The sequence below is a fragment of the Ambystoma mexicanum genome, chromosome 5q (assembly GCF_040938575.1).
Source record: "Ambystoma mexicanum isolate Mex_15411 chromosome 5q, UKY_AmexF1_1, whole genome shotgun sequence".
NCBI classification, from domain to species: domain Eukaryota; kingdom Metazoa; phylum Chordata; class Amphibia; order Caudata; family Ambystomatidae; genus Ambystoma; species Ambystoma mexicanum.
The window spans coordinates 915,799,785-915,827,394 of NC_090933.1; the positions used below are offsets into that span (position 1 = coordinate 915,799,785).

The 27,610-nt window shown below is 46.3% G+C and overlaps 1 protein-coding gene across 9 annotated transcripts in view; it reads left to right on the forward strand.

Annotated features, from left to right (window-relative positions):
* VPS13B (vacuolar protein sorting 13 homolog B) overlaps positions 1–27,610 on the forward strand; it is a 3,421,660-nt gene that overhangs the window by 33,426 nt on the left and 3,360,624 nt on the right. For all 9 annotated transcript variants that reach the window (XM_069621427.1, XM_069621422.1, XM_069621424.1 and 6 more), the window contains exon 2: positions 3,985–4,149. In XM_069621427.1, coding sequence (XP_069477528.1) covers positions 4,003–4,149 — 147 coding nt within the window. In that variant the 5' untranslated portion in view covers positions 3,985–4,002. The remainder of the gene's footprint in view (positions 1–3,984; positions 4,150–27,610) is intronic.

Genomic DNA, 27,610 nt, shown 5'->3' on the forward strand with positions numbered 1-27,610 from the left:
ATGCATGGCGGTGGAGCGCCTGGAATTGCATAAGTATGGCAAGCGCTCTTACTGTCTCTTTCTTTGTCTTTGCAGGCGACGATGCAGAATGAAGAAATCCGGAATTCGCCGCGTGCCGGTAAGTGTAACACTGATGTGGTCTATGAAGATGCAGCGTGAAGAATCCGGAATGCACAGCGTGCCGGTAAGTAGAATAATGCTGTTTATCTTTGCAGGTGAAGATGCAGCGTGAAGAAGCCGGAATGCACAGCGTGCCAGTAAGTATGATAATGCTGTTTATCTTTGCAGGCGAAGGTGCAGCGTGAGACACGGCCGCTGCCGATGGATCAGGTAAGTAAACACTGCGTGTTAAAGTTGTTCTGCTAACCTGTTGTTTCTGGTCTTTTGCAGGTGCTGATGTTGATCGGGTACAGGAATGGTAAGTATAATTCTTGCAGGTTCAGGATCCCAAGAAGAAAGGCTGGGACAGACTCGGTGAGCGTTCTGCTGCAGATGCAGAATAACGCGAAGCACATTTCATCAATCGGGTGTGGTTTAAATAGCCTAGGAGTGATGAGGCGTCTCCTTCCACAGCCCCGCCTAGGTAAGAAAAGAGTTCCTGCTTCCAGAAGAGTTCCAGTGCTGTATCCAGGGAGTGGAGCTGCCCCACCCAGGTAAGAAAGTAGTCCCAGTTCACCGAGGACTTCTAAGAGTCTGGTAAGTAAGCAGCATGGTCTGCCACAGGTAAGTCCACCCAAGCACCTTCACACCAATGATGAGCCCGGCGCTTCCAGTGCCGGGACCGATGCTTCTGATGAGCCTGGTGCCACCGGCGCCAGTACAAGGTCCAAAAGGTCCCTGTGGGGACCGGCTGGTGCCTAGGTTCAGGGTTGGGGGCCTGCTTCCAAGGACGTTGGGCTGGTCCTGACTCCTTGGAAGCAGTGATCATGACACCCTGCTGCTGTGCTGAAACTCATTTTTCAATTGGAGAGTGAAGCTCTGGAATGGATGACTTCTCCCCATGGGTTAGTGGGACCAACTAACCCATAGACCAACTCCACTGGACCATCTTCCCTGTCTGACTGTACTTCTCTTGCTGCAAAAACCGAGTGCCAAGGGTCGAGTAATCCCTTTCGAATGAAACGTCTGAAATCCAACTAGAAGCTACAGGAGTCTCATGAGGAACCTCCAGAAGCAGGACGACCAGAACTCAAGTCCCCGCACCAGAGTGCAGGACCCAAGGTGTGAAGGAAGCCCAATCGGTATCCGAGATCCGCGATGTGCTGTTTATTAAGCACTGAAACCATGAAGTGCCACTGAACCGAAAAGAGCCCTTAGCTGCCGACAACCTCCCAAGTACCGCCGCAGGAGCCCTACAGATGTCCTCCCTCTTGTCCCCACGACTGAGGCTAAGGAACACTGTGTCTGCATCGCTGTAGCAGGACAGAAGCCAGCTGGACCACTCTTCTTCAAACCAGAGGTACTGTTTAGACTTGGGGTACTTACCTTACTGTCTTGTACCCGTGCTGTTCTCAGTTGGGAATTGCAGTGGCTTACTTTTATAGTTGATTCCAACTCTGTTTTCACAGGCTTAACAGCTTGTGACCCTAGAAGTGATTTTCTTACCAACTCTCTAACTTTGTGCAAGACTTTTGATTCTAAGTGCATCAGCTCCATAGACTGTTTCAAATTGACTTTGGCTGTCCTGGATCCCTGCAGACTCTTCTAGCCCACTGACTTTGATATTGTTTGTCCATCATAGGCGGTAACTTGTTTTAGACTTTTACTGCTGGGAAAGGCTTTTATAGATTTCATTGGAAGATTTAGTTGTCCTCACATATACTGAGAACCTGTATAACCATTTTCCTTCCTTAAACCTTTCCTTTCTGCAACCTCAGAATATAAATGCCATTACTGTCCTTGTGATTGAAGTCACTCCAGAGTGTAGGAATTGTGTAAGAAGCATATCTAAAGATTATCAACTAACTTGCTCTGATTCTGAAAAGTAATTTTAAAGAATATTTACATTGTTACATGAATTGCCTTTCTAAAGAACGCTTATTTAAAAAGTGATGTTTTTAAAAAACTATTTTTAACTGAATCTTTGAGTGCAAGTGTTACTTGGATATTTAGGGATTTAGTTTGTACACCTCTACAGCTCAGATGTATCCCTTTTGAGATAGGCCTGGCTGCTCAGTCACACTACCAACCTGTGTAGTGCAGACCTATACCAAAAGGTGGGTTACCTAATACCGAGCATATAAGTGCTGTGTAGGCTCACAGAGTGGCACTACACAATTCTTACCTAACAATTCATCATGGACATGTATTGATTATGAGGGTGCTGGGTTCCTGCTTTTGACTGGCATGTCAAATGATTCTCACCCAGGGGGTGCATGCTATGTTTAGGCCTCTGGCTTCCACTTTGGCCCAACATAGTCTCAAGCTTTACCCTTGCCACAGTGGGGGGTCATTCAGCATAAGTGCAACTAAGCAAAAGTGGAATGACAATCTGTATTGGTCCGCATATCATCCTACAAACTCTGATGTTCTGAAGTAATCAGTAAGTCATCCCCTAATCATCAAGAACAAACATGTTTCATGGCAATGCTCTTGAAGTAATCAGCAGATCAACCCAGAATCATCCTCAAATTATCGGGGACAAATGTGCAATCTCTTGAATTGATCAGCAAGTCATGCTTAAAGCATCCTAAGCTCATCCCCAAATCATCACCCACCATTCTGAGATATTTGCTGGTGACTTTAACAGCTTGATGACGTCTGATGATTTGGGAATGACTTCTAGTGTAGTTCGATGATCATCCGATAACCCCAGGATGGTCTCTAAAGTCATACTTTTAGAGCAGGACTAGCAGCACATAGTCTTGATTGTATTTTGCTTTCAGCCTCGTCTCGAACATAAATGCGCTCAACCCAGAAATTGATGTAATTTCACTTCTCTTTCAATAAAGACCTTCATGGCAGTCACAATGTATCAACCGTAGTATTGTCAATATTTATTGTCAATGTTATACACTAACGCTAAGCTATCGGCGGCCTCATTATAAAATTGCCAGAGTGGTGCACATTACGATTGTTCTGTTGTATAGGGGTCTGCAACCTGCGGCTCTCCTGATGTTCTGGACCATGACTCGCAGAAGCAATCACAGTTTACTGTGCTGTCTAGGAATGATGAGGGTTATCGTTAAAATCATCCGAAGAGCTAAATGTTGCAGACATCTATGTTAAAATGTATATTGCCAGCCCTATCTGCAATATTTCGTGCAGCAATATAGCACCAGGTTATTTTTGTTTGTAAATAAAGTGCTAAAATTCACAAAACCTGTGCACAAGGAAAGGGGGAGCTCCACTGCAGACGGGCAGAAGAGCTTCCAAAGTTGCTTAAGTTTTCTCTTGTCTCTTTTCAGGTAGGCACATTTCTTTCTTTTTTTATTTGTATTCTTAGTGTGTTGGTTTATCAATACATTTTTCACCAAATATATTTCATTCAGTACATGAATTAGAAATGCATAAAATACTTCAGAATACAATACAGTGCCATATTAATATCGCAATGTTGAAAACAGATCTACCTGTATTTTTGTTCTTGTAGGAAATAGTCCCCTCATCAGTGCAATACATTTTTTTTTTTAGCTGCCATCATACGATTCCATAAATGACCTGTACTCGTGGGGGACAAATAGCATGTTTTTATTATAAGTTGTATGGTGGTAACGCCCAAAAGAATTTGCATCAGGGTCCATTAATATGAAAACAAGCATAGGATATGTTTGTTTTTTAATACAAAATAACATTTGTGCGATTGATAAAAGGTAGAAAATATTATTACAGTCAACCCATTAGTGCAGCAACTTGCTTTCCTGATGGCCTGGCAGTGCTAGGATGTTCTAGAGTTAAACACCACCGGGACACTCATATTCTGGGTGGAAGAAGACACGTCGTTAAATTAAGGGTTGTTTAGTAATATGCAATCTTCCAACACAGGTTCAGAAGTCAGTCAGGATGCTGGAATCCTACGTTACTCCCATTTTGATGAGCTATGTCAATCGCTACATCAAAAATTTGAAGCCTTCCGATTTGCAGCTGTCCCTCTGGGGAGGAGATGTGGTCCTCAGCAAACTCGAACTGAAACTTGAAGTATTGGAACAGGTAAGCGGACCTTTTCCGTTGAAACCTAAAGCACCAAGCTGTATTTTTGGTTGGAGGTATGGAGGGGAATGCCGTTTGTGTTCTAGGCAGCCGCGAGTTAAACACTATTAAGCGATTTGAAAGAAGTGGTCAAATGACACTTAAAAATTGGCCTTAGAATGTTTTGTTGTATACTAATCATGCCTATTTGTACAAAGAAAATTGACTCAATTGTTTTATATCATATTCACGTAGATCATTTTTGATGTTTAACACTGACTTTTTTTCAGAAAGTGTCAGAGGCATATTACGCTATTTAAGAATAAATAACAAACACGTCACTAATTAGGAATAAGGGAAGTTCTTCCTCAAGACGTTTTTACCTGCCATATTTTAGCATTGTTTGTAAACACTAATGGATTCTCCAATAGCAGTAACGTAATCGCATATGTTGACTGAACTCAAGCTCAATACTATCACGTTACATCATCGGTCTGATTCAGAATACTTAAATGATTTTGAAATAACTGTTCATTGTATTTGCACGCTGGGCATACACATTGTAACACATTTGCATGCATTTGAAGACTTTGGAAGACATGCAAGAGACACAAGTGCAGTTAATTAGGTGCTCATCTGCTATTTGCATAAAACGTAGAGTGTGGTTTTTAAAAACAGAGAAAACATTGTTAAATGTATTTGAATGCTTTTGGTTAACACAGATATTTTGTTGAAGCTTTCAAATGATTGATTAGTCGGGCAGAACAACATTGACTGTCCTACAATGAAGTTCATTGCGCCATCCATAGTTTCGGTCTAATACGCTATTAGGTATGACACTTTTCAGTGCAGGTTCGGTCCCATTTATTTGTGTTTGACTTTGTGAGGTGGAAGCAGTGGCAGCCGCCCTGGACACTGGGAGAAAGGAGGGAGTTGAGGAAGCGTCTCGTCAAGTGCTGGCCATCAATGAAAAGAGACAAACTACAGATCCCAAAATGCCCCACGAAATACTGCATCAGAGGGGAGGCACACCGATGGGTAAAGAAAGGAGAAAAAGGAAAGGGAGAACCAGGTTTCCTTACGTTAAAACCGCCCGAACACAAACAAAGTACAGGGTTAACCCACAGTGGACGGAGCAGGGAGGAGGTGGGGTATCTGAATCAGGTGTGTTAAAACCGTTGCTGAGAACACATGGGGCTGATTACGGGGAAGGGGCCGGACAAGGCTTAAATGCAACTCCAAGAGACTCAGGAGGCGTCTTATTTTTCAGGAGCAGCGCGAGGCGAGAGACGCCGCACCCGAGTGGAGTGAGACCAGCGAAGATTACGAGTGGGCTTACTAGTAGTAAGCGGAAAGTTCACAGATTGACACCGTACCCAGAACAATGCTCAAGACCTTCCAGTGGAAAGAAACGACCGCCTAAGAAGAAGGATTCAGAGTGGTGAAGTGTGTACTATTGACATTTTGTTAATTTCGTTTTCATGGCTGGCGGACAGGTTGAAGGGTGAAAAGCCTGCAATCGCCTGGCTGTTATCTTGGAACTAATTAAGGCCAGCAGCGGCCGTTGCAAGTAAAGTAATACAGAACGCCTGTGCCTTTGTGGTGAAAAGAATCGTCATCAGTTGGCTAAATGTATTGATCTGTGACCAGAGTTTGTTGTGCAATAAACCACTGTGAAAGAAAACCGCGTTTGTCTCCAGCTGACTACTTAACAGACTTATATTGCTTTTGTTCCTGTTGTAAGCTAAAGCATTGTAAAAAGATTCTGTTTCCATAAGTGCGATAATTCCTGTCCTGTTGACGTTTGTACAGACATCTATGGAGTGCTGTTCTAAAGTAGTCGCTCTGTAGGGCTATCTGTCCCGGTACACTGTAGATTTTTGTTAGAATTTCCATTTTTTTATTTAAACATAGACGTTGATTCTCCCAGGTAGTTTATAATAGTTAGGGTTGCATTTCAACTTATTGCAAGACTTTGGAAAACTAGAGTATCTACGCAAGATCGACGCAACCATGGTTCTTCAACTCACAGAATAGGAAGGCATTGTGCGAAATCTGTCTGTGATCTTCAAAAACACAAGAATAAGTGGCATTTGCTTTGCCAATAGTTTTCCGAAATGACTCTGATCTAGCATTACTGCATATTCACTTCCGTAAAGGTTCTGATGTGCCCGATCACTAGAAGTGCTATCTTTCGACTGTTATCCTGTTTCCCCTTCCTGCATAAAGCTTTCTCACTATATATTGTATTTCGGTCATAATGACCCAAAATTCTGATACCATTTATTTAACTGGAACCCAAATACAGAAGACAAATCTTGTGTTTTGTGTCACTCTTTCAATTTTGATACAATGTGACAGGCCCAGTTTGTGCTACAGCTTGTTTTTCAACAGCTATTATTTTTAGACTCTTTGATTATTATAAATAACTAACAAATGTGACTATGTAGGACTAGGTGAGTCTTACATTATTGTAGCTTTTGGGTTTATGTTCACTGCCAGGGTCGGACTGGGCTATAAAATGAGGCTAAGCATCTATGAAGAAGTGGCCTACGATTGCACACTGCAATTCATCACATTTTCTCACAAACTGCTGTAGTACTATATAAGCACAGAGAAGGTGGTTAGTAAAATGTTTGACAAATATTGCACTTTCAAGCATGCTTCATAAAATTTATTTTAAAAAACAGCTTAACAGCGCTGTAACTCATAAAAGTGGTGTGTTGGTCTGGCCCTTTCACACTCTAGGTGAGCCCAAGTCTGTCCACCACAATACTATTCTTAATTCAACTTTTTGCGATGTCACTTATGTGGAATTTAAAGATCTAACGAGATCTGTAGTGGCTCTGCTGGTGGTTGGCAGAGAAGAATCAATAAGCCCCAAAACCTGGAAAGAAGGTTATTTAATGTATGCCCTATCATTAAAACATATGGAAAACCTGGGGCGTGGCCTGGTGCACCATCGATGTGGTCGCTCCGCTGAACCCGCCCGTGGATTGACCGCTACCGCAGCAAAATTCATGGGGTTCCCCTAATTAAAATGGATCATCGACGCCACCTATGAGGATCGGAACCGGTGGGGCCTAAACATGGCAAAATTGAAGAGCTAGTGCAGAAACACTGCGCCCGAAATCGCCGTCCGAAACCCAGCACCCTGCGCCACCCGAGAAAAACAAGATGGCGGGCGCGTATCTAAGTCCATACGCGGCTGGGAAACGGAGGCGAACCGTACAATGACATGCGTGCTGGTGGGGAGGAGAGCCCAGATACAAGGTCCAAACTGAATCCAGGCGGAGGAGGCGGCCAGGAAAGCCAGCCCAGCACCCGAGCGTGACACACAGCAGTAGAGGCCGCGGCGGAACCGTGCTTGTGAGCCGGGCCTGCCCGGTGCTGGGTAATGGCATGCGGAGCCCAGCCCCGGAGGAGGAGAAATGGCGAAGCCGGCCGGATCGTGGTCCTGGGGGGGACCGCATCGCAGCGTGAGCTCCAGCTGAGAGACGAGCGACGTAGAAGGAAAACCCACCGCCCCCTCCCGCTTCTGGAGAGTCCCAATCAGGGACCCATAGGGACCCCCTGCTGCACAACACATCTGCTTAAATTACCGAATGACCCCTGCAGAAGGCCCCTCTGAGATCTGTCTCCCGTATACTTCCTGGGGTGCCCCGACCCACACCCTCGCTCGGCGACACCGGTTTTCTCAGGGAAGCTGGTCCCCCTCCCCTCCTTAAACGGACGGGCTTCGCCACAGACCCGCAGAGCCCAACGCTCTAGAAAATCACGGAGACCACTCCCCCCAAGATCTTCACCACGTCCTCAGAACCCCTCTAGGGATCCTCGACTCCTCTGGGTACGTCGGCCCCACTCGGCCGCCATGTCTAAACAAGCGAAGACCAGCAAAACCCCAGATATAGCCACCATGTTCTGGCCAGCAGACAAGGGTAAGAAACAGGACCCTCCCAGTCTTACCCCACAGAAATCTCATGAAGGAAAAGAAGCGCTCGCTACCAAAGGGGACCTAGTGGCTTTTATGGCAGACATCAAGACTGAATTGCGCTCATGCTTGTCAGAACTCACCACCAAAGTTCAACAGACTGACCAACGGGTGACTGAGGTGGAGCAGAGGCTGGGAGGGATTGAAGATCATCGCAAGAACACACAATCACACTGGAGGAAGTCCAGCGATCGATCAGAGCCCTACAAGACAAGTGCGAAATCCTAGAGTCCAAGAAAGAGGACCTTGAGAGTAGGGCCCGCCGCAACAACCTCCGGATCCGCGGGATCCCATACTCCATACCCGATAAAAACCTGGCGGAATACGTTGGAGACTTCTTTCAGTGTTTGCTGCCACAGCTGGATGAATCCCAGCTTTTGTTGGACCGCACCCATTGACTACGCCCATGCCAGGGAATAGACTCGGATCTCCCCCCTGATGTCATTACGAGGGTCCACTTCTTCACTACTAAAGAGGCCCTCTCAGCTGTCAGCCATACTGGGGACGAACTCTCTTTTCAAGGCTCAGCACTCCAGATTCACCAAGACCTCTCAATACCTATGCTCCAGAAGAGAAGGGCGCTCCGCCCCTGGCACTCTTCCTCCGAGACCAAAAGGTACGATACAGATGGCTATTTCCAACGGCCCTGCAGTTCTCATACAAGGGTGCAGTGCGACGGATCAGCCACCTGGAAGACGCTAGCAAAATCATGCACCCAACCTCGCCCAAAAAATCCGCCTCACCAGACTCGGAGGTAACTGAGCCCCCAGAGCCAGCCCCTTCCCGAAGCCTAGGCAACCGCAATGGTCAAAGGTGCAGCGGAACAACAGGAAGAGATAATCAAGGGCTCGCACGCACCCTGTAGGCTCCCATCAAACATACTCGCCGACCGTCTAGCCCTGCCCCATGGGGAACCATCACTTCTAGTGTAAGGAACTTGCACTGCTAACTATGGCGGCGGGCTGGGCTATATCCACGGCTCTTGCCCACTCCAAGGAATGTCCCAACCCTGAGTCCTTGGAAACTCACAATACCAAGTTATTTGTTGGCCCTGTTGGCCAAGGGTGCGTCCGCACACACAATGTCGGCCCACCCACAACTTAGTTACGGCCTCCCGTTGGGGGATCGTGTTAAAATCCCAAGTGCAGGATGATCCTCTCTTAGCTCTCACCAGGGATGGCGGTTGACCCGCTCACCATCGCCCCCCTCACCACTGCCCCAAAACCGGATGGCGGAGGAAGACTTGGCCCCAGACCACCAAAACCTAAAACTCCTCTCCCTCAATGTCAATGGGCTGAACTCTCCTGCCAAACGGAAAACTATCCTGCAGAAACTCCAGCAGGATGAGGAGGCTGTGGTGGCTATGCTCCAAGAGACTCGCCTGTTACGGGCGGATGTCGGGTGGCTTGCTCCTGGCAGTATCCACTCCAATTGTTTGCCTCATGAGAAACTAAAAAAGGAGGCACCGCAATCCTCTTCAGGAAAGACCTACATCCCCAAATTCTAGACACAAAATCATGCCCAGGAGGCCGTTTCATAGCCGTCAAATGCCTCCTGCTTGGAGACCTATACACCTTCATCTCTGTGTATGCCCCCAACTCTGGCCAATCAAACTTCTACGACTCACTAAGCTCCTCTCTCTCACGCTTCACAGAAGGCCATACAATAATAGGAGGGGACTTCAACGAGTACTAGACCCGACAAGAGATAAATCACACCCCCGACCCCGAACGACTTCGCCCAGGCGCTGAGCCTCCTACACTTATTCAGATCCCTGGAGGTGGTGGACTCCTGGCGGGTTCTTCACCCCACTGAAATAGACTACTCCTTTTACTCTTATGTCCACTGCACCTTCTCAAGGATTGACCTCCTGGCGTCCCCACAAACTCTCGCTTTTGTTGAGGGAAGTGTCCATCGGGTCAAGAATCCTATCCGACCATGCCCCAGTGATCATGGAGATCCGGGACCAAAACCCAAAATCTAATTCCCCACGCAAATGGTCGCTATATGACCCAATCCTCAATGACATGTCGACAAGAGACAGAATCGCAACCGCAATCAAGAACTTCCTTGAAGAAAATCCAGCCTCCGACACCTCCCTGGCGAATAACTGGGATGACATGAAGGCAGTACTCAGAGGCGTCCTGATTGCACAAGGGGTGGCCTATCACTGGAACAGGTGGCAGACCCGGACGGCCTTGGAAGAAGAACTTAAAGCGGCAGAGGAAACCCATAAGAAAAAAGGTTGGCCCCCAAAACGCAGCGTGCATTATGCGCGGGCCAGGAAAAAACTAGTAGCCCACTATGTGGAACAGACCACGCACCTAATGGCCAAGGTCAAACAATCTTATTACGCAAAGAACAACAAGGCAAACAAAATCCTGGTAGCCAAACTGGCCAAAATAGAACAAACTAACACTATCTCCGGCCTGCGCGACTCTCAGGGAGTCGTCCAATACTCGGTACCTAAAAAACAGCAACTGGCGGTAGCCCACCTAACCCAGGTCATGACAGCTACTCCGCGAGACCAGCTTAAACAATAAATACCTGCAAAGCGCGGCATTGCCCCAACTTTCCAACTCAGCGAGGGAATCCCTGGAGGCCCCAATCACAGAGGAAGAGGTCGAAGAAGCCATCAAGTCTCTCAAAACTCGAGCCCCAGGCCCGGACGGATTCTCGACGAGGTACTACAAACTATTCAGACCCAAGCTGATTCCCCCCTTGGTAACACTCTTCAACTCCTTCAGGGAAACGGGATCGGTGCAGGAATCAACCACCATTCTCCTGCCCAAGCCAGGGAAAGACCCAAGAGACCTGGCCTCCTACAGACCGATAGCACTACTGAACATAGATGCGAACCTGTATTCCAAAATTCTTGCAAATCGCCTGGGCCACATCCTGCCGGAGATAATCCAGCCGGATCAGGCAAGCTTCATCCTAAACCGGTCAGCAGGGGACAATATCTGGAGGACCTTAAACCTGGTGGACCTTGCCGCCCGAAACTCCCAAAAACGAGTACTGAGGCCTTGGATGCTACCAAGGCATTTGACAGGGTGGACTGGCCGTTCATGAAACGCACTTTGAGGGCCTTTGGCTTTGGTACAGCATTCCAAATGATGGTTCTGGCCAATTACAAAGAACCAAAAACATTTCTGAGGACTAACGGATCCATCTCGGCCCCAATCCCACTGTCCTGTGGAACTAGACAGGGCTGCCCATTATCACCCCTGCTCTTTGCACTCGCCATGGAGCCCTTCGCCCAGAAAATAAGACCAAACACCCAGATTAAAGGCCCGCAGGTCGGCCCATCGCAACACAAAATCGCTTTATACGCCGATGACGTCCTGCTTATGATCTCAGAAGCCCGCTCCTCTTTGCAGCACGCCTTAGCGGAGATGACCAGCTACGGTGAGGTGTCCGGCTTTTCAGTCAATTTCGCTAAGTCAACGGCTTTGGGCATTGGCCTCGCCCCGGAGGAACGGGAAATGCTGACCAAGATGAGCCCAATCAAGTGGGGAAAAAAGGGCCATCCCCTATCTAGGGTTCTACATTTCGGCAGACCGAAAAGAGACATACCAGACTAACTTTCCCCGGCTGTTTAAAGAACTAGAAAGAGACCTGAAACGCTGGACGACCCAGGAGATCTCATTAATGGGACGCATAACAGCTTGCAAAATTAACTTTCTTCCGAGGTTTCTTTGTGCTTGCTCCTCCCTCCCAGTGGCAATCCCCGCACCAACCCTCCAAGATCTACAGAGGAAAATGTTGAAGTTCATCTGGAGAGGTAAGAAGGCTAGAATCCCTTACAAGACACTATTGGGTGGCTCCAAAACGGGAGGGCTAGGAGTCCCAGACTTGCAGGCCTACCGAGTGGCAGCCCAACTGGCACATGTCCACGCATGGCAAACAATCACAAACCGCCCCAGATGGGTAGAACTGGAACAATCACAGCTGCCTCTGCCCCTACGATTTCTGCCACACATCCCACCCCCCCTCAGAATACACTGGGGAGGCCTCCTTCTGGCAACCAAACACACCCTGAATACCTGGGACTGGGCACTAAAACAGAAGGGCGTCCCGAGGGGCCTGAACCCACAATCACCGATTTTCCATAACCCAGTTTTCTCACCCGGGTCAAACCCCCGCAACTTTCAACCCCGGATAAACGGTGGCCTTGAGACCCTAGAGCAGCTGAACGAGGGAAATGCACCCTGCACTTTTGAACAATGCAAGGAAAAGTTCCAGCTCCAGGAAAAAGACAGATTTACCTATATAGAACTGCGTCACTGGTGCTCGCATCCCCAAACCCTGCAAGCAGCAACGCGTGTTCTCACCCCTCTTGAACTAACGCTCAAGGACCCCCCGATTCGAGGCAGGATATCCACCTTACATAGGTGCTTTTTGGGCGATTTCCTGGCAGCGAGAACCCGCTGCATGGCCCAGTGGGAGGCCGATTTGGGGCACCCGATAGAGGACCAAACATGGGTGGACATCTGGACCCGAGCACACTCCTCATGCACGTGTCACCAATAAGGAATGGGCAAATAAAATTATGCTAAGATGATACTACCCCCTCTTAGGCTTCATCACATGAACCCCAGGTTGGACCACCCTTGCTGGAGAAGATGCGGTCACCCATGCTCCTTCTACATGTGGTGGACATTCCCAAAAATCCAGCAATTCTGGAAACTATGCCTGGGTACTATTGCACAAATCACCAGGGTAGCAGTCCCGCTGGAGCCGGGGGCGTCCGCTTGGGGTCCCGGTCCCTGCGATTCACCCACTCTCCGGGAATAGGGTGAAACTGTTGACTCAATGCCTTCTAGCTGGGAAATCGGTGCTGGCCCGCTGTTGGAAGTCTCCGGACGGCCCTTGTGTGGCTCAATGGTGGACAAAACTATGAGACATACTGATAGCGGAAAAGGTGACAGCAGCAAAGGCCGGGACCCTCCACCGATTCCAGAACATTTGGGGCCTGGTACTAGAATATGATCAGCGTTTTCTTGCTCTAACCTACAAACTCATCAATGCCCGATGAACCCTGAGAGACCAGGAGGACCCCGGAGGGGACACATAGACAGTGGGGACACAGAATGGACAGGCCAGAGGGTGGAGGCTTCGGAAGGGGAAGGGAGGGAGGGGGGGACGGGTCTGGAGGGAGATATTTGGGGGTCAACACGTCTCTGATACTGTTTTTGATTTATGCTTGTCAATCTGCCTTGATTTAAAATGAACATATTTAAAAAAAAAAAACAAATGGAAAACCAAAATACACGGGGCCAATTTGAATAATAACAAAAAAACAAAAGATCCATTTCTCCACCCCTTTCGCCCAGCAAGTGTTAAGAGAATGCACACAATTTTGATAGCCTGTTTTTCACTCGGAGAGTCCTGTGCTTAGGTTAGAAAACTCAGAGACCCAAAGCAATCAGCCTGGAGTGGCATGTTTAATCTTTGTTGTGTATCTTTATATAGTTAAAAAAGAGACCAGTATACAGCAACAAAATCGGGAAATCTTACTGCATTGGTCATTTATAAGTTGTTAACACAAGTGCGTAGTACTACACCTTCAGAACATGGTAGGGCTATGTGGTCATTGGAAATGAGGCAGGAACTTTCGGACAGAGAGTGGAATCATATCTGCACGGGAACTTCAGGTACAAGGTTGACTTGAACCTGTGGTTCACGCAACAGGGAGTTAATCATGGTATATATTGGACACCCACAAGGATGAAACAAAGTAAGCTGATGCAGGTAGATTAATATTGGAATTGTAAGAAGGAGGTTTGGAACTACCTGCACATGTTCTGGTCCTGTGCAAAGGTAGTGAACTTTTGGGAGGAGATTTTGCAACGAATGGAGCTGGTATTGGGTCGATTGCTTCCTCGCTCACCCCGTATGTGTATGTGTGTATTAGGGTTATTCCCTTTGGGTCTCCAACTCTAGTCTGATTAATGTTACTGGGCTTACAGAGCCCTTTTGCTAGCTAAAAAGCAGATTGTGAAGCATTGAAAAAGTGATGCCTGTCCGATGGTTGATAGCTGGCTACGAGATCTGTCAATTTTTATCAAGTAGAGAGAAAACCAGTTATCAACAAATAAAAGAATGGACAATTATCTTGCAATTTGGAATGCCTTTAATTAATTATATGTTTGACATCCTTTAGGTCCTTCAGCATATACCCCCCTTCTTTTTCTTTTTCTCTTTCTGTCCTATTATCATCTGCTTTCCTCTCACTGCTTGTTTTTGTCTATCCCTTCCTTCATTTTTTCTTTCCTTTCTTCTTTTTCCTCTCTCTCTCCCTCTTCATTTTAAATTTTTTTTATTTTCTGTAAATATGGTGCTGCGTGTATATTTTGCCATAGAATTTAGATATGACCTTTTCTTGTAAGATTTTTTTTGTATGTTTTTTTTCTTGATTAATTACTATCAAAAGTACCATTTGTTCTTATTCCTGTCATCTTTGTCAAACTTAAATAAAATATTTTTGAAAAATAAAATCGGTAAGTCTCTCGCAGGCCAAAGGGAAGTCTTATCAGCATATTACAAAATCTATCTTACCAGAGGAGTGCAGGTCTGGAGTATGCTGTGATCTCCAGTTAGTTGCTACCCCTAGTCTTGCTAGTAAAAATTATTTAGTGACATAGGCCCTCATTCAGAGTTTGGAGGTAAGTAACAGTCCTTACCGGCATTGCCTAAATAGCGTGTCCGGACAGTCATCAGTCCACTAATAGAGGATTATTACGACTTCGCGGGCACAAGCTATATGCCATGCCGGTAAAGATACCTTAAATGCCCTTAGCGGCATCAAGCATAGCGCAGATAGCACTACCGACAAGGTCCACTGCGGCATTAGCAGTGACCGTTATTAGCAATGACCGCTGATAACGGTCACTGCTAATAACGGTCAGCGCAAGTAGCGTTGTAGCACAGGAACGGGAAGGAGCGCGGCGGCCATCTTTAAAAACACAATTCATTGCTATCCTCACCACACAGTACCCGTTGGACTCTGCTGTTGTTGTGAAAACATCCTGCTATTACACCACTATGCCCAAAGCCCTGAAGAAGGGAGCTGCTGGCCAGCGGAAAGAAATCTTTAATGAGGATGAGCTGCAGATGCTGGTTGATGTACTTCAGGAGCATGCTGCCATAGTTTTCTCCAATAACATGAAGAGGGAGGCAATACTGAAGAAAAAGTAAATCTGGGCACTTGTTGGTCAGAAGGTCAGTGCTGTTGGGAAAACCCCACGCACCATCAAAGACTGTTGGGACGACCTGCGACCGAGAGTTCCAAATATTCTCTCAGTGAACCGGAGCCAGGCAATGGGAACAGGAGGAGGTCCCAGCTCACGAATCAAGCTCACCCCACAGGAGGACATCTGCACCAGCCTGATAGGAATGGAAGGGATAGAAGGTGTTGGCGAGATGGAGTGTGGCGCCACAACATCGGGCGATGGAGGCGAGTGTCCTAAGAAAACATTGTAATGCCAAGTCTGTTATGTTATTTTGCATTTATATAGTCTGATGAAAGTCAACCAATATGTCAGTCCAAACAGTCAAGCCATGGTCCAACACATACACACTCCCAGCAAAGTAGGCGGACGCATCATAGACCCATGTAGATGCCTGCTGCAAGACAATGTCGTACCCGACACATACCACACAAAGATGTAAATGCCATGAGTCGCACAGCGTGCAGCCGCAATATACTATGCATGTCAGATAGCATTGCTCTTGGCCAACATGAGTGACGCCGACGTATGCCTGCATAACCCACCCATGTATCAAACAACGTGCTCATCCAAACACAAATGCCTATTACCCTCAATTGTGTGGATGATCAATTGTCCAAATGTATGTATGATGCCTATCAAAACATCACTCATGCCGTCCCTCTCTTCGACCCCCCCACAGGCTCTGACCATGACAGCGATGGGCAGGACACAACCCCTGCACAGACTACACCCCAGAAGAGGTCCTGGGATGACGCCAACCGCCCTTCGACCTCAAGGGGACAACCCAGGGGCCGCTGTGTACCAACAGGCAAGACACCCCAGGTAGCCATCACACCGGTGCCGCCAAGACCCGTAGAGGGCGAAGCACCACCACCATTGGCCATCCTGAGGATTCAGGCGAGGCACTACATTCAGAGGAGTCCAGTTTGGCTGGGGACCGCCTCCATGGCCAAATCCATTGCAGATAACACCAACCCCCTCTGCGAGGAGGTCTCGGCCCTCCGCCAGGTCTTAGGCCGCATAGCGGATGCCATGGATCATGTAGGCATTGGTGACTCAATGGGACGTGTGGGGGGAGGGTGTGTGGGGGAGTTGTGGGGGAGGGAGGAGGGAGGAAGTGAGGGTGGTGGAGGGTTTTTGCACTTTACTTATCATTGTTATATTTAATACACCCGTTGTGTGAAAATCAAGACCTGAGTGGACATTCATCATTGCGCATGTGTCATTTATTCATGTACCCCCACACCCAGTGCTCTCTGTCCAACTATCATGTCACCCTCTGCTGCCATGTGTGTCAGAAATATTGTGCTATCACTGACTGGCACACAGCACGTCCCTCCTGTGCATCGGCACCAAGATGATGTCCAGCCACATCGTCTTCATCCCCTTCATCTTCATCAGGTGGTAGCAGTACAATGTCAGGGGGCAGGGCCACGTTCCGGCGGATACACATATTGTGCAACATGACACGTGTCATGATGATCTTGGCCACCTTCTCATGCCTGTAGAGGCGTGCCCCACCCGACCGGCTGAGGCAGCGAAACCGTGCCTTCAACAGGCCAAAGGTCTGCTCGATGACCACATGGGTACGGGTAGGGGAATGATTGTAGTCTTCCTCGTGCCGGTTCTGTGGGTTTTGGACAGGGGTGAGGAGCCACGGCTTCAACGGATAGCCACTATCGCCTGCATGAGAGGCAATAAAAGGTAAATGTTAGGGGATTCATGATGGCCAGCTGTACTGGTCACACATGCCTGCAGATTATCGTTGGCCACATGCACATGTCCCTGAATGTATTTACGCCATCCTCAGTCCCTCAATGTGTCCTGTGCCATGGAATAATGGTGTGGGTTGCATTTTCAAGATGATACATGGTGTGCACTGACGTCTTGTTGCACATGCATCGTGTATGCATACAGCTGTGTTCGTGTCAAATTTGTGATGGTGTGTTCTGTGAATTTTACTTAGAGGGAGCTTTGGCATTAGTCTGTGCAATATTGGTCAATCAGCGCTGTTCATTCTCATGGTGAAATGCAGCACTCCTATGGGTGTGGCGGCCCTGTGACAGACATTGGATTCCCTAGTTGGTTCAGTTCGATGCACTCCCAGGGGTGCTTGTCCTGTGTGGTGATTTGCTGGAGACAGCAACATAGTGAATGTGCACTGCATGGCATTACAGAGGGTGAGGGCCGCAGATCAGTGGTGCACATGTTGTTGGATGTGGGGTGGTTTCCTGTTAGTCATGTAGTGATAGGTATCAACCTTACTTCATTCCTATGGGATTTGGGTGTCATGTACCGTTTGTGATGCTTTGGGGCACAGTGTTCGGTGATGTGCACATCGTGCAGTCACATCAGCATTGGCAGCATGGTGGTGTGTGCATCTCTCCCAATCTCCCCTCCCCCCCAGGCACATCGTCCAGCATGTCGCTCCGTGAAGCATGGTAGCGTGGAGTTCCGCAGGACCATAGAGTCATGAGTTTATCCGGGATATCGGGCACAACAATGCATGATGATCTTGCTGGTGTCGCATACCATCTGCACATTGATGGAGTGGTATTGCTTGTGATTGCGGTACACCACCGCCATGGCATGCGGGACCACCAACTCCATGTGGGTGCAGTCGAGGACACCTACACAATTTGGCATGCCTGCCAGTGCATGGAAGCCAACCTTTGTATCAAATATCTCCTGGGGAGTCCGTGGTGGGGATATGTAGTCTCTTGTGTGCTTGAGGAGGGCATCTAGCACTTCGTTCAGAATCCGAGAAAATAAGGGTTGTGATATGCCATGCATATGCCCCACTGTGTGCTGGTAGGTGCCTGTGAGAAGGAAGTGGAGCACAGACACTACCTTCAGTAGAGGGGGGATGGCGGTGCGTATTTCAATGAGGCTGACAATGTCGTCATGTATCAGGGCCACAATGGTGGTGATGGTGTCCCGGTCCAGACGGTACAGGGTGTGGATCTGCTCAGGGGTTAGGTTGAAAGGACTGGCTCTGATGCAAGGGGTTTGGGGCTTCCTGCGTATTAACGGTGTCTGCACTGGTGGGGCATGCTGGGCCTGTCTCACCCTCCTTCTCCTCCTGCGTCTCCTCTGTGGTGCCGGCTGTTGTTGATGTTGTGGCAATGCAAGCATGTCCTCCAGCTACAGTCATGCTACTACTATTGGAATCATCTTGGTGTGGGAGGGGGTGTGGTGTGTGGGTGTGCTCCTTTTTGTACTGGGCCAGACTCCATTGCCTCCACCTGTGCTGATTGTGGGCACCTGTGGCAGTTGGGAACACTGCTCAAGGCATTGTACGGTAGGTCGGAGATGCCGGTATTTACGGAATGCCGGTAACCACTTTTAACGGCTTCATGATGCCGGTATTTGCATGTCCGCTTCACTTGTGATCTCCTCCAGTTACGGCATGCCGTACTTTATGATGCCGCTAATAGTGGTCTGGCTGGTCAGAATAGCCTGTAGCGGTAAGCAATGCCGGTAATCTTTTACCGGCATCGTTTGTCCCTTAGCACCAACCTCGGAATGACCCCCATAGTCTTTTTCATTGGAGAAATCAAGCAGACATTGCTCAGTGGTTTTCTGAAGCGCCAAACCAGTATTTAGCGTACAGAGGTAGGGCAACTGGGGCCAACGGTATTAGGTGATTATATATGTTAGGAACCCATCATTTTCTCTCTCCTGAGGTAAATATACATTCCTCAAATGTGGTTTTGTGGATCCCTCTTTTCGCTCAGAGCTCGTAACCCAGTGCTGCAACTAATAAAAGTGCATGCACTAATTTCCCCCCACTGCAAGTGTGTCCCTGCAGTCCTCAAAAGTCATAACTCTACCTGCTCTTTGCAGATGTATGGTGTAGTTACACCTGCCTCTCCTCTAACTGCCTACTTGATAATAAGCAGGGGACATAGAGGGTTGTGATGTATGAGGTTTATAGGCCCGAGGACATGAGTTTAAAGGTCATTTATACTTCATTGTGTCTCGCACCGCAAAAAATTGGTAGAAATTGTAGGGAGTTCCAAGATTGTAAGAGGCCTGGTTAGGTTGCAGAGCCAAATCAAGTATCTTGATGATCTTAAAAATGCTACCAGTTCTTTTCTGGCCATGGGCTAACCTGTCCCTAGAGACCCTCAGCCTGAAAGCATATTGACACTCCATATTCCCCACCCCCGTTCCTCCGTGGGCTGAACAGATTTTTCTCACCAAGTCTATGAAAGGAACTTATCCACTCAAAGGACATGAGCTCTCTTTGCATGCAGAGGAGGGAGCCCTAATTGTAGAAATCCTGCGGAGTGATGGGTAGTTGGTTCTGTATAACTCTGAGAGATGCTTGGTGACACAGACCTCCAGGTATGGAATGCTATTTCTGACCCACTGAAAGGGGACCATGATTTGTAACGGAGCCTTCTTTTCATCTGACAAGTTTATGTCCATGAATTCACTTTTTTCCACACTGACCTTGAATCCTGCTACCACGTTAAATTCTTCCAGCAATCACAAAAACGCTCGGATTGAGGCAAGAGGTTTTGCCATGGTGAGCCAAATGTCATCTGCAAAGCGCAAAGCTTTATATTCCTGGCCTCTGTGGGTGATCCCCAAAACGGACCTTTTCTGGCTAATCATAGCCGCTACCAGTTAAACTACCAAATCAAATGAGAGGGGTGACAAAGGGCACCCCTGTTTCATCCCTCTTGTCAGTGGAAAGGCCTCAGAGAGGTATACATTTAGCAAGCCCCTGCCTCTTGGTTCATTATAGATTGTATAATCCACCTGGATATAGCCCTCCCTTAAACCCATTGCACTCGGCACCCCTGCAAGAAGGTCCACTCGATCCGGTTGAAGTCCCTTTCTGTGTAAACCGTTTTAAATGCTACCAGTGATTTTGGTTTTATGTGCAATGTTTAGTAAATGTATCACCTTTTTGAAAGTTATCCAAGACGTACCTATTTTTAACCAATCCTGATTGATCAGGATCCACCATTCCGGGTTAAAAAGAATTCTAATGTTAGCTAGAATTTTGCTGTAGAATTTGGCATTAGTGTTCAGCACTGGAATCGGATAGTGGAAACTAAACAGGGTAGGGTCACCGACTTGTTTAGGTAGAATTGTAATTCTAGCTTCGCTCTTTGAGGGCATCTCTGCTCTGTGGATCATACTTGTATCAAACGTTTCAAACTAAGGGCTAAACACAACATGGGGAAAGGCTTTATAAAACTGGGCAGGCAACCCATTGGGACCAAGCACTTTATTTAATTCCATCTCTTTCAGGGCTATTTAATTTCATCTCTTTCAGGGCTATTATATTCTCCTCCTAACGATGTTCCTTTCTAAGCCTTCCATATCCCCTAGTGACAAGGATTTCAGTTTTCTGTTCCCAAGGAATTCCAAAACACCTATTCCATCCGAACTCTCTGCTGAATACAGAGACTTTGAAGAGAGAGACCATCCCAGATTCTCCCTTCTTGTTCCCAAGGAGCCTTACCTGGACAGAGGCTATTTTACTTCTCAATTTACAGGCCAACAGTCTCCCTACTTTATTGCCCCACTCATGGTATTCCCGCTTTATTTTTTGATGTGGCTAATGCCTTATTAGCCACATCAAAAAGTGGGGAATATGGAGTGTCAATATGCTTTCAATATTATTTGAGCCCAGCAAGTTCAAGCGATTCCTACCTTCTTGTAACTGCCAAAAAGTTCTCTCGGTCCCTGTATTTGGCCTCGAGCGCATGTAATTCTTCTGTAAGTGTGTCCATCTCTGGCTGCTTTTTTCAATGGGACTGCTCCTCACTGTCGTTTTTAAAGGTGTGCCACCTCATCTCAGCTGAAGAGTGTTTGGCAAAATAGATTTCAATATCACACCCTTTAAAATAAATCTTTTGTTCCTTACACGCTTAATACCGGAGACCAGTCTGTAAGCGTGCGACTGAGATTTGAGCCTGAGACGTTTCAGCGTTACTGGCACCTGCTACATTCCCATCCAGCCTGCATCGTCACTATTAGTCAGCCTGTCGTCTGATAAGTTCTCAAAACCAAAGCCTCAAAAGATTTTTATGAGTTGAGAAGAGAAGACAAGACAAGACAATGCACAGACCTCCTTAGAACAATATATATGTATGATTAAGTAAGTGAAAATGTGAAACGCAATGGTACATTTCAAAGAGTTTTAGCTTAGTGGATTCATCAAAACTGAACAATACAAACTGGAGACAATTCAGTGCCTGACTCCTTAAAAAAACACAGGTCTGTGCAACTAGGGAAAAGTCATCCCTGCCTCAGTGAGTTCCATCTAATTTTAGTTTCTCATTGTACAGGTGTATAATGTTTGTCAACGTACATTGTGCGGTATCCGTGCAAGTGAGGGAAGAAATGAGGCAAGATTAAAGAAATCAAAGAAATTGGGTAAAATGCCTCATTTTAAAGCAATTTCCTCTATATTGGTGAAACAGTTACAGTATTGAGGGACTTATGAGAAAAGGTACCATTTATCGCCCTCTGTTTCAAAATAAGTCCCGGGGCTGAGTGCATGATATCTGTCACAAATTGAGGAGTGTCTTCTCCCCGACGGTCACCAGGAGGATACGATTTCTTTTCTTCAAGTTGCGGGCAACCTGGAGGTGATGGTTTTAACTTTCTGGAGCCCGTTCTGGCTGTATTATAGAAATCCTGCTTGCTTGTGTTCTTAGATGATTATTTTCTCTGTTATACTTACTGTTAATGTCTATTAGGCATTGACATTGTCAAAGGTTATCATTCCTTTTCTGTAATGGCCCAAAACTTTATATAGAATTCCTTTCCTGCCCTATATAGAATTCCTTTCCTGCCCAATCGTCTCAGGCACCATTGCATCTGTGTTCCTTTTCCTCTCCTAAAGGAGGTACACATCCTCTCTTCGGTAAGCCTGAACAACATTATTTTGACAAGCCATTGTGACAGGAGGCCCACCACAAATAAGCACCCTGATATTGTTTGTCATTCCAAGGGTCTTTATTCCAAATGAATATAGATAATATAGCTGTAGATTCCTGTGGCGAGACCCTTCGAGCCTGCCAGGTCTTTAGGATGTTGGCTAACTGACTCCATAAGGGACTTCTAGCTTTCCCCTTTATGGCAAGCCAGAAGGTGGATTCAGACCAGAGGACATGTTTGAACTTGGTTTTATTTAAATGAAAAGAAAACGGCTCACTGACCCTACCAATAAAAGGGAGTTCCCTTTGTAACCAAAATAAACTAAGGTGCCCGTCTATAGACCAAAATATAGTCCTAGGTCCCACTAAACTGGCCCTACCACTTAGCAAAAACATAAAACAAAATAGGGTGAGTGTCCAGCAGTCTTGGTTCATCACAGAGGTATCTCCTGCAGTCCCAGGAATCCCTCCTGGGTCTGAATCCAATGGTTAGAAGTACATAACCATTCAGAAAACAGTTACTTTCAGTCTATAAAAAGTTCCCCAAAGTTCGAACAAAAGTCTTAAGTTCTGCAAAAACAAAATGTTCAAACTTTCTTAGGTGGAGGGATATTTCCTTGATCCCTTTCTTCCCACTTGAGGTGCCTCCATGCTCCAGTGATATCCGCTTTTTGATTATTGTGCCCCAGTGGCTCTTTTGCGTTCCCCTGACCCAATGTCTCACTTAGTTCTTCAAGGTTCCTATGTCCCTCTCACCCCCTCTACTCTGGCTCTCGTAGTTTTCTTGAGTCCCTGTGATCTCGAGGTTTATGCTGCTCGGTTTTCTCTGACTCCTGTCACCCCTTTTTCCATGTTTCGTGCTCTCTTCTCTCAGGTACCTGTGACCCTTGGATGGGGTTAGGGTAGTCCTTCCCTTTTCCCCGCTCTTTCTCTCTTCTGCCTCCAACCTGGGCAACCCACGTACCGCCACGTCTGTTTCCATGTACCTGGCCAACCATGTCCAGTATGTGGTCGAGCCTCCAGACTCACTTCACTCAGCCTCTGCCTCTCGGGCCTTGTTTTGATTAACGGCAGGCATTAGCACCTCATAGGTGGTGCTTCCATTAGTTTTGCATCACATGTGCCGCTTCTAAACTCCCATTAGTTTTGGTTCATATGTGGTACTGTAGTGAGGCTAAATAGTTTTGCCTCTTGCAGTGCTTTGGCACTGCAGATTATTTTACCTCTCCCCAAGGAGGAGCCCACCCCCTTTGGGAATAGGGACGTGACCTTGCTTTGCTTAACACTCCCTAGGTGACAGAGAAAGCAGGATCCATCTGGAGGTGACTCCCCCTTAGTGGTCAGGAAAACCCCAAAGAGGAGTACTAGCCACCATCCCTCCCCCTCAGATTCTAACAACTTTATGGGATATGTAGGGGCTAGGTGGCATTATAACCCATTGTAAGGGTTTATTGAGAGGCCACCCTCAACACAAGGAGTTCTTTCCTTCCCCACTCAAGGTTTCATGCGGCAAACTGTTGAACCGAGTATTCTATTCAACTCTATCTCCAATGAATCTAATATCCCTTGAATCCTCCCACTGAGCTACCAATGAGCCAAGAACCAGGCCGGTGTACAGTAAATATGTTTAGGTTTATTTGGATTAAATGTTACGAAACTTGCACTGAAATGTCAAAAATGACTTTATCCGTGGCACAACATGATAAACTTCTCAACATAAATACATCACAAACGTGAGTTGAAAATAACACAAATCACAATTACTTTCTACAAATTACACTTCAAGAAATAATTAGCGCTGGTCAGTAAACACATTGATAGATGTAATGCTATGCAATTTTGATTCTCCTGCACGCTTAAAAGCTAGCAGTTTATTTTTTACAAGTTAGTGCAAATGCATATGGCAATTATTTCACTCTCACTTTCACTTTAAAATAAACACAGTGTGTTTAAACGGTTTGTTTTTCAGATTCCCGCCACCTGCTACTATGGTCTGGGTTGGGGAGGTCTGACTCAAAAATTGGAATGATCTGGGAATTTTGGATTTTCATCCCCCCCTCCACTGAAAGGCCAGTGTTAGGGGAGGGTTTGGACTGATTTAAGAACAAACACACCCCTCTTCCTTAAAGAAGTCAGGGTCACCAGGACAGAAAGGATAGCCCAATTTAATTGTAGGCTATAGTTTTTCAGCGCACACTCGGAAGTGAGCTTTGTTAATTTCAAATTTGAACAAAAATCACACTTGGCGTTCCACTAAATGGGGAAATCATTAATCTTTTTTAGTTAAGTAGGTAAGCATCAACAGTTTTGCTCCCCCCCAACCCGCCCAATATAAAGGGAATGGATTTAAGATTTAAGGCAAGCAGACTCCCCCACTTTTTGGTTTCCCAGGGCTCAGTTCTACTTACATAGAACGCCTCTGTTTAAAGTTCAGGAAAACCAGCTGCATGTCAGGACACTCTGGAAAGATGGAGCAGGGATCTGGTCACTTCACTCTCAAGGATGGCCTCCTGCTCTCCACCATATGATCCAGTCTGCTTTTTAGGCCTTACTAGAAATAGACAGCTCCACCCAAATGCACTCTCAGCAAACTCCTCTGGTGTTTCCTTGCAGCTGTCAGATGGTAAGTTTCAGCAGCTCTCTTCAATGGTACATTTCAACAGCTCTGTCCCTTCTCCTAGTGCAGTCCCCCTTGTATAGCAGTAATGACACCATCAATTTTACTATCTTGGGGGGGGGAAGTACCCTGCAAGCGTTATCGCAACTAGGATTGGACAGGTACCTCTCCCAAATCCAGCCTCCCTCTCATGATTGGTTTAGTGGTCTGGAGCTGAGATATGGCAGCTTCATTTACAATTGCCATCTTTTCTCATGTCAAATGTTTGCCAGAATCTTGTTATGTGGCAAAACATCATAATTTTGCTCGCAACTGCCATACTATGTATATTTTCTGATTCAGCTAATCATAGGGGATTAAATAAGACGACAGCCAGGTCCGCACCATGTTGCACTGCAGTGTGGCAATTTTCCACCATTTTGACCAAAAACGTATTAGTTAGGAACATGTAATTTATTACCCATATTCCTAATTTTACACTCCAGTCCTTCACCAACTCTCACATTTGGAACATTCTCACATCAGCCAGAAGCCAGAAACACATCTTAGACGGCCATTACCGTTCCCTGAGTCGCAGGTGGATGAAATCACACATACATAATAATAAAAATCCGACTTATAGTTGCTTGGAAAAAGGCCTACGTTATAATAGCCCTTTAAAATGAATAGTACATCTTCATGTGGGACAAATGGCTATTCTCCTGCTCCCAGGCCATTTGTTATCACTGGGCCCACCTGAACCCAGAGTTTTAGAGTTCATCAGTCTCTTTGTGTTGGAAGCTTGCTCCTTGAAGGCAGAAATTCTGCGCCTCTTAATTGTAGCCCTTCGTCTTCACACCTTCTGGTCCTGCTCCAGCCAGTGCCTTTTGTCTCTCCCAGAGCCCATCCTTCCGGGACAACACCTTTCAGGAAGGTCACATTTTATGGCAGTTTTAAACACTAGAACGCCAGCCTTCCAATAAGGGAGTTCTTTGTGACGTGTCACACAGCCAGCAAAAGGGTTTGCCTCATGGAACCTTTTCCATGGAAAACAAAGTGGGCTTTTCTCTTCAGATGTCTGCTGGTATGATGCATGCTAAACATAATATACATTACTATTTATCAACACGCACCATGTCTTTTTTCCTGACATTTTTCTGTTAGCAGTGGTACATTTTTCACATTTAAACTGCAAACGCATGCAAAGCCGTTTTTGTGCCAGCGTTTAAAAATCCTGTTTTTTATGCATGTGAAAGGGACATTTGATTTTCTTCTTTCTTTGTGGATTGAAATGTTGCTTTTCCTTGGGTAGTAACAGGTGGGGTCTTTTCCACATGGCCCTTCGGTTTAAACTTGATAAATACACATGTAATTCCTTTTTTGTGTCATTGTTTAAAAATCCTGCTTTTCATGTGAAAGGGACCATCAGTTTTCACTTGCAGCCACACATGCAAAGCTGTTTATGTGTAAGTGTTGAACAATCCTGCTTTTCAGGTGAAAGGGACCTTTGATTTGGGGCCTTTGAATGCACCCCACAGGCCCGCCACTGTTCTTCCATGACTCTTTGTGGGGGGGCATGGCATAGTGGGGCTTCATTAGACATCACCTTTTTTTTCTTCTTATATTCATCTTTATGTTGCAGCCCGTCCGGCTCCTTCATTAGGGAGAGTGCACTTCAGTCTCCCCTTCGGTCTCTGGGTAGGTGGGTGTAGCACAGCACCCGCTTTCCTTCATCTTTCCGAGGCCCCTGGTGTTCTCAATGGGCTCCCCTTTCTCCGCCAAGCAAGAAATTAAGGAGTTTATTTATCTAATTATAGAAAGATAAAGAGGTTCAGTACTTTTTACACACATTTCCTCATAAGAATTACAGAGTGTCGACAACAACAGCATACAAGTAAAAAAAACAACATATTTTTCACCATTTCACAATTTTTTTTTCTTCCCTTTACCATGAGCACCAAGTAAATGACTCCCTGTTATATATTTGTCTTAGTTTTCATCTGATTTTTCATCCTTCAAATGTTTCCTCTGCTTGATTTTCATTTGACTCCTCAATCAGTCGTAATGCATGTCTGGGATGACATATTTTCAAATGATTGATGTGGATCCGTTTTTCTTCTGTCTGTTCTCATTTTGGGATGCGGATCTTGTAGGCAACAGGTGATATTTTATCTACAATTTCAAAGGCACAACACCAAGAGGGAAAGAATTTCCGCTCCTTGGCCTGATTCCTTTGAAAATTGTACAGGTAAACCTTGTCCCCTACTTCATATTCTTTCTTGGTGGTCTCTAGATCATAATAGTTCCAGCCAACCTTTCTAAATTGTGCTGAGCATACGCAAAAGCATGCTGGATGTGTTTCCTTACATTTTTAATGTACTCATGAGTAGTGGACGCATTTATCAGTGTCTGCTCGAGTTTGGTAGAGCAGATTCTGCGGTAAAACCATTTTTCGTCTGGTCATGAGCTCAAATGGAGACATCTTTCTTGCAGAAGATGGTGTAGACCTAATAGCCATCACAACAAGCGGTAATTGGATATCCCAACTGGGTCCAGAGTCTGCCACAAACTTCTTTAGGATACTCCTAATTGTTTTGTTCTATCTCTCTACCCCCCTGCTTGAGGCCAGGCGGTAGGCAATGTAGAGCTTTTGTTTTTACCCCTAGAATTGCCCATATCTTCACCATCACATCACTGGTAAAATGGCTTATTTGGTCCTACTCCTTTGCGGGAGGCTGAAATGAAAGAAGATGTG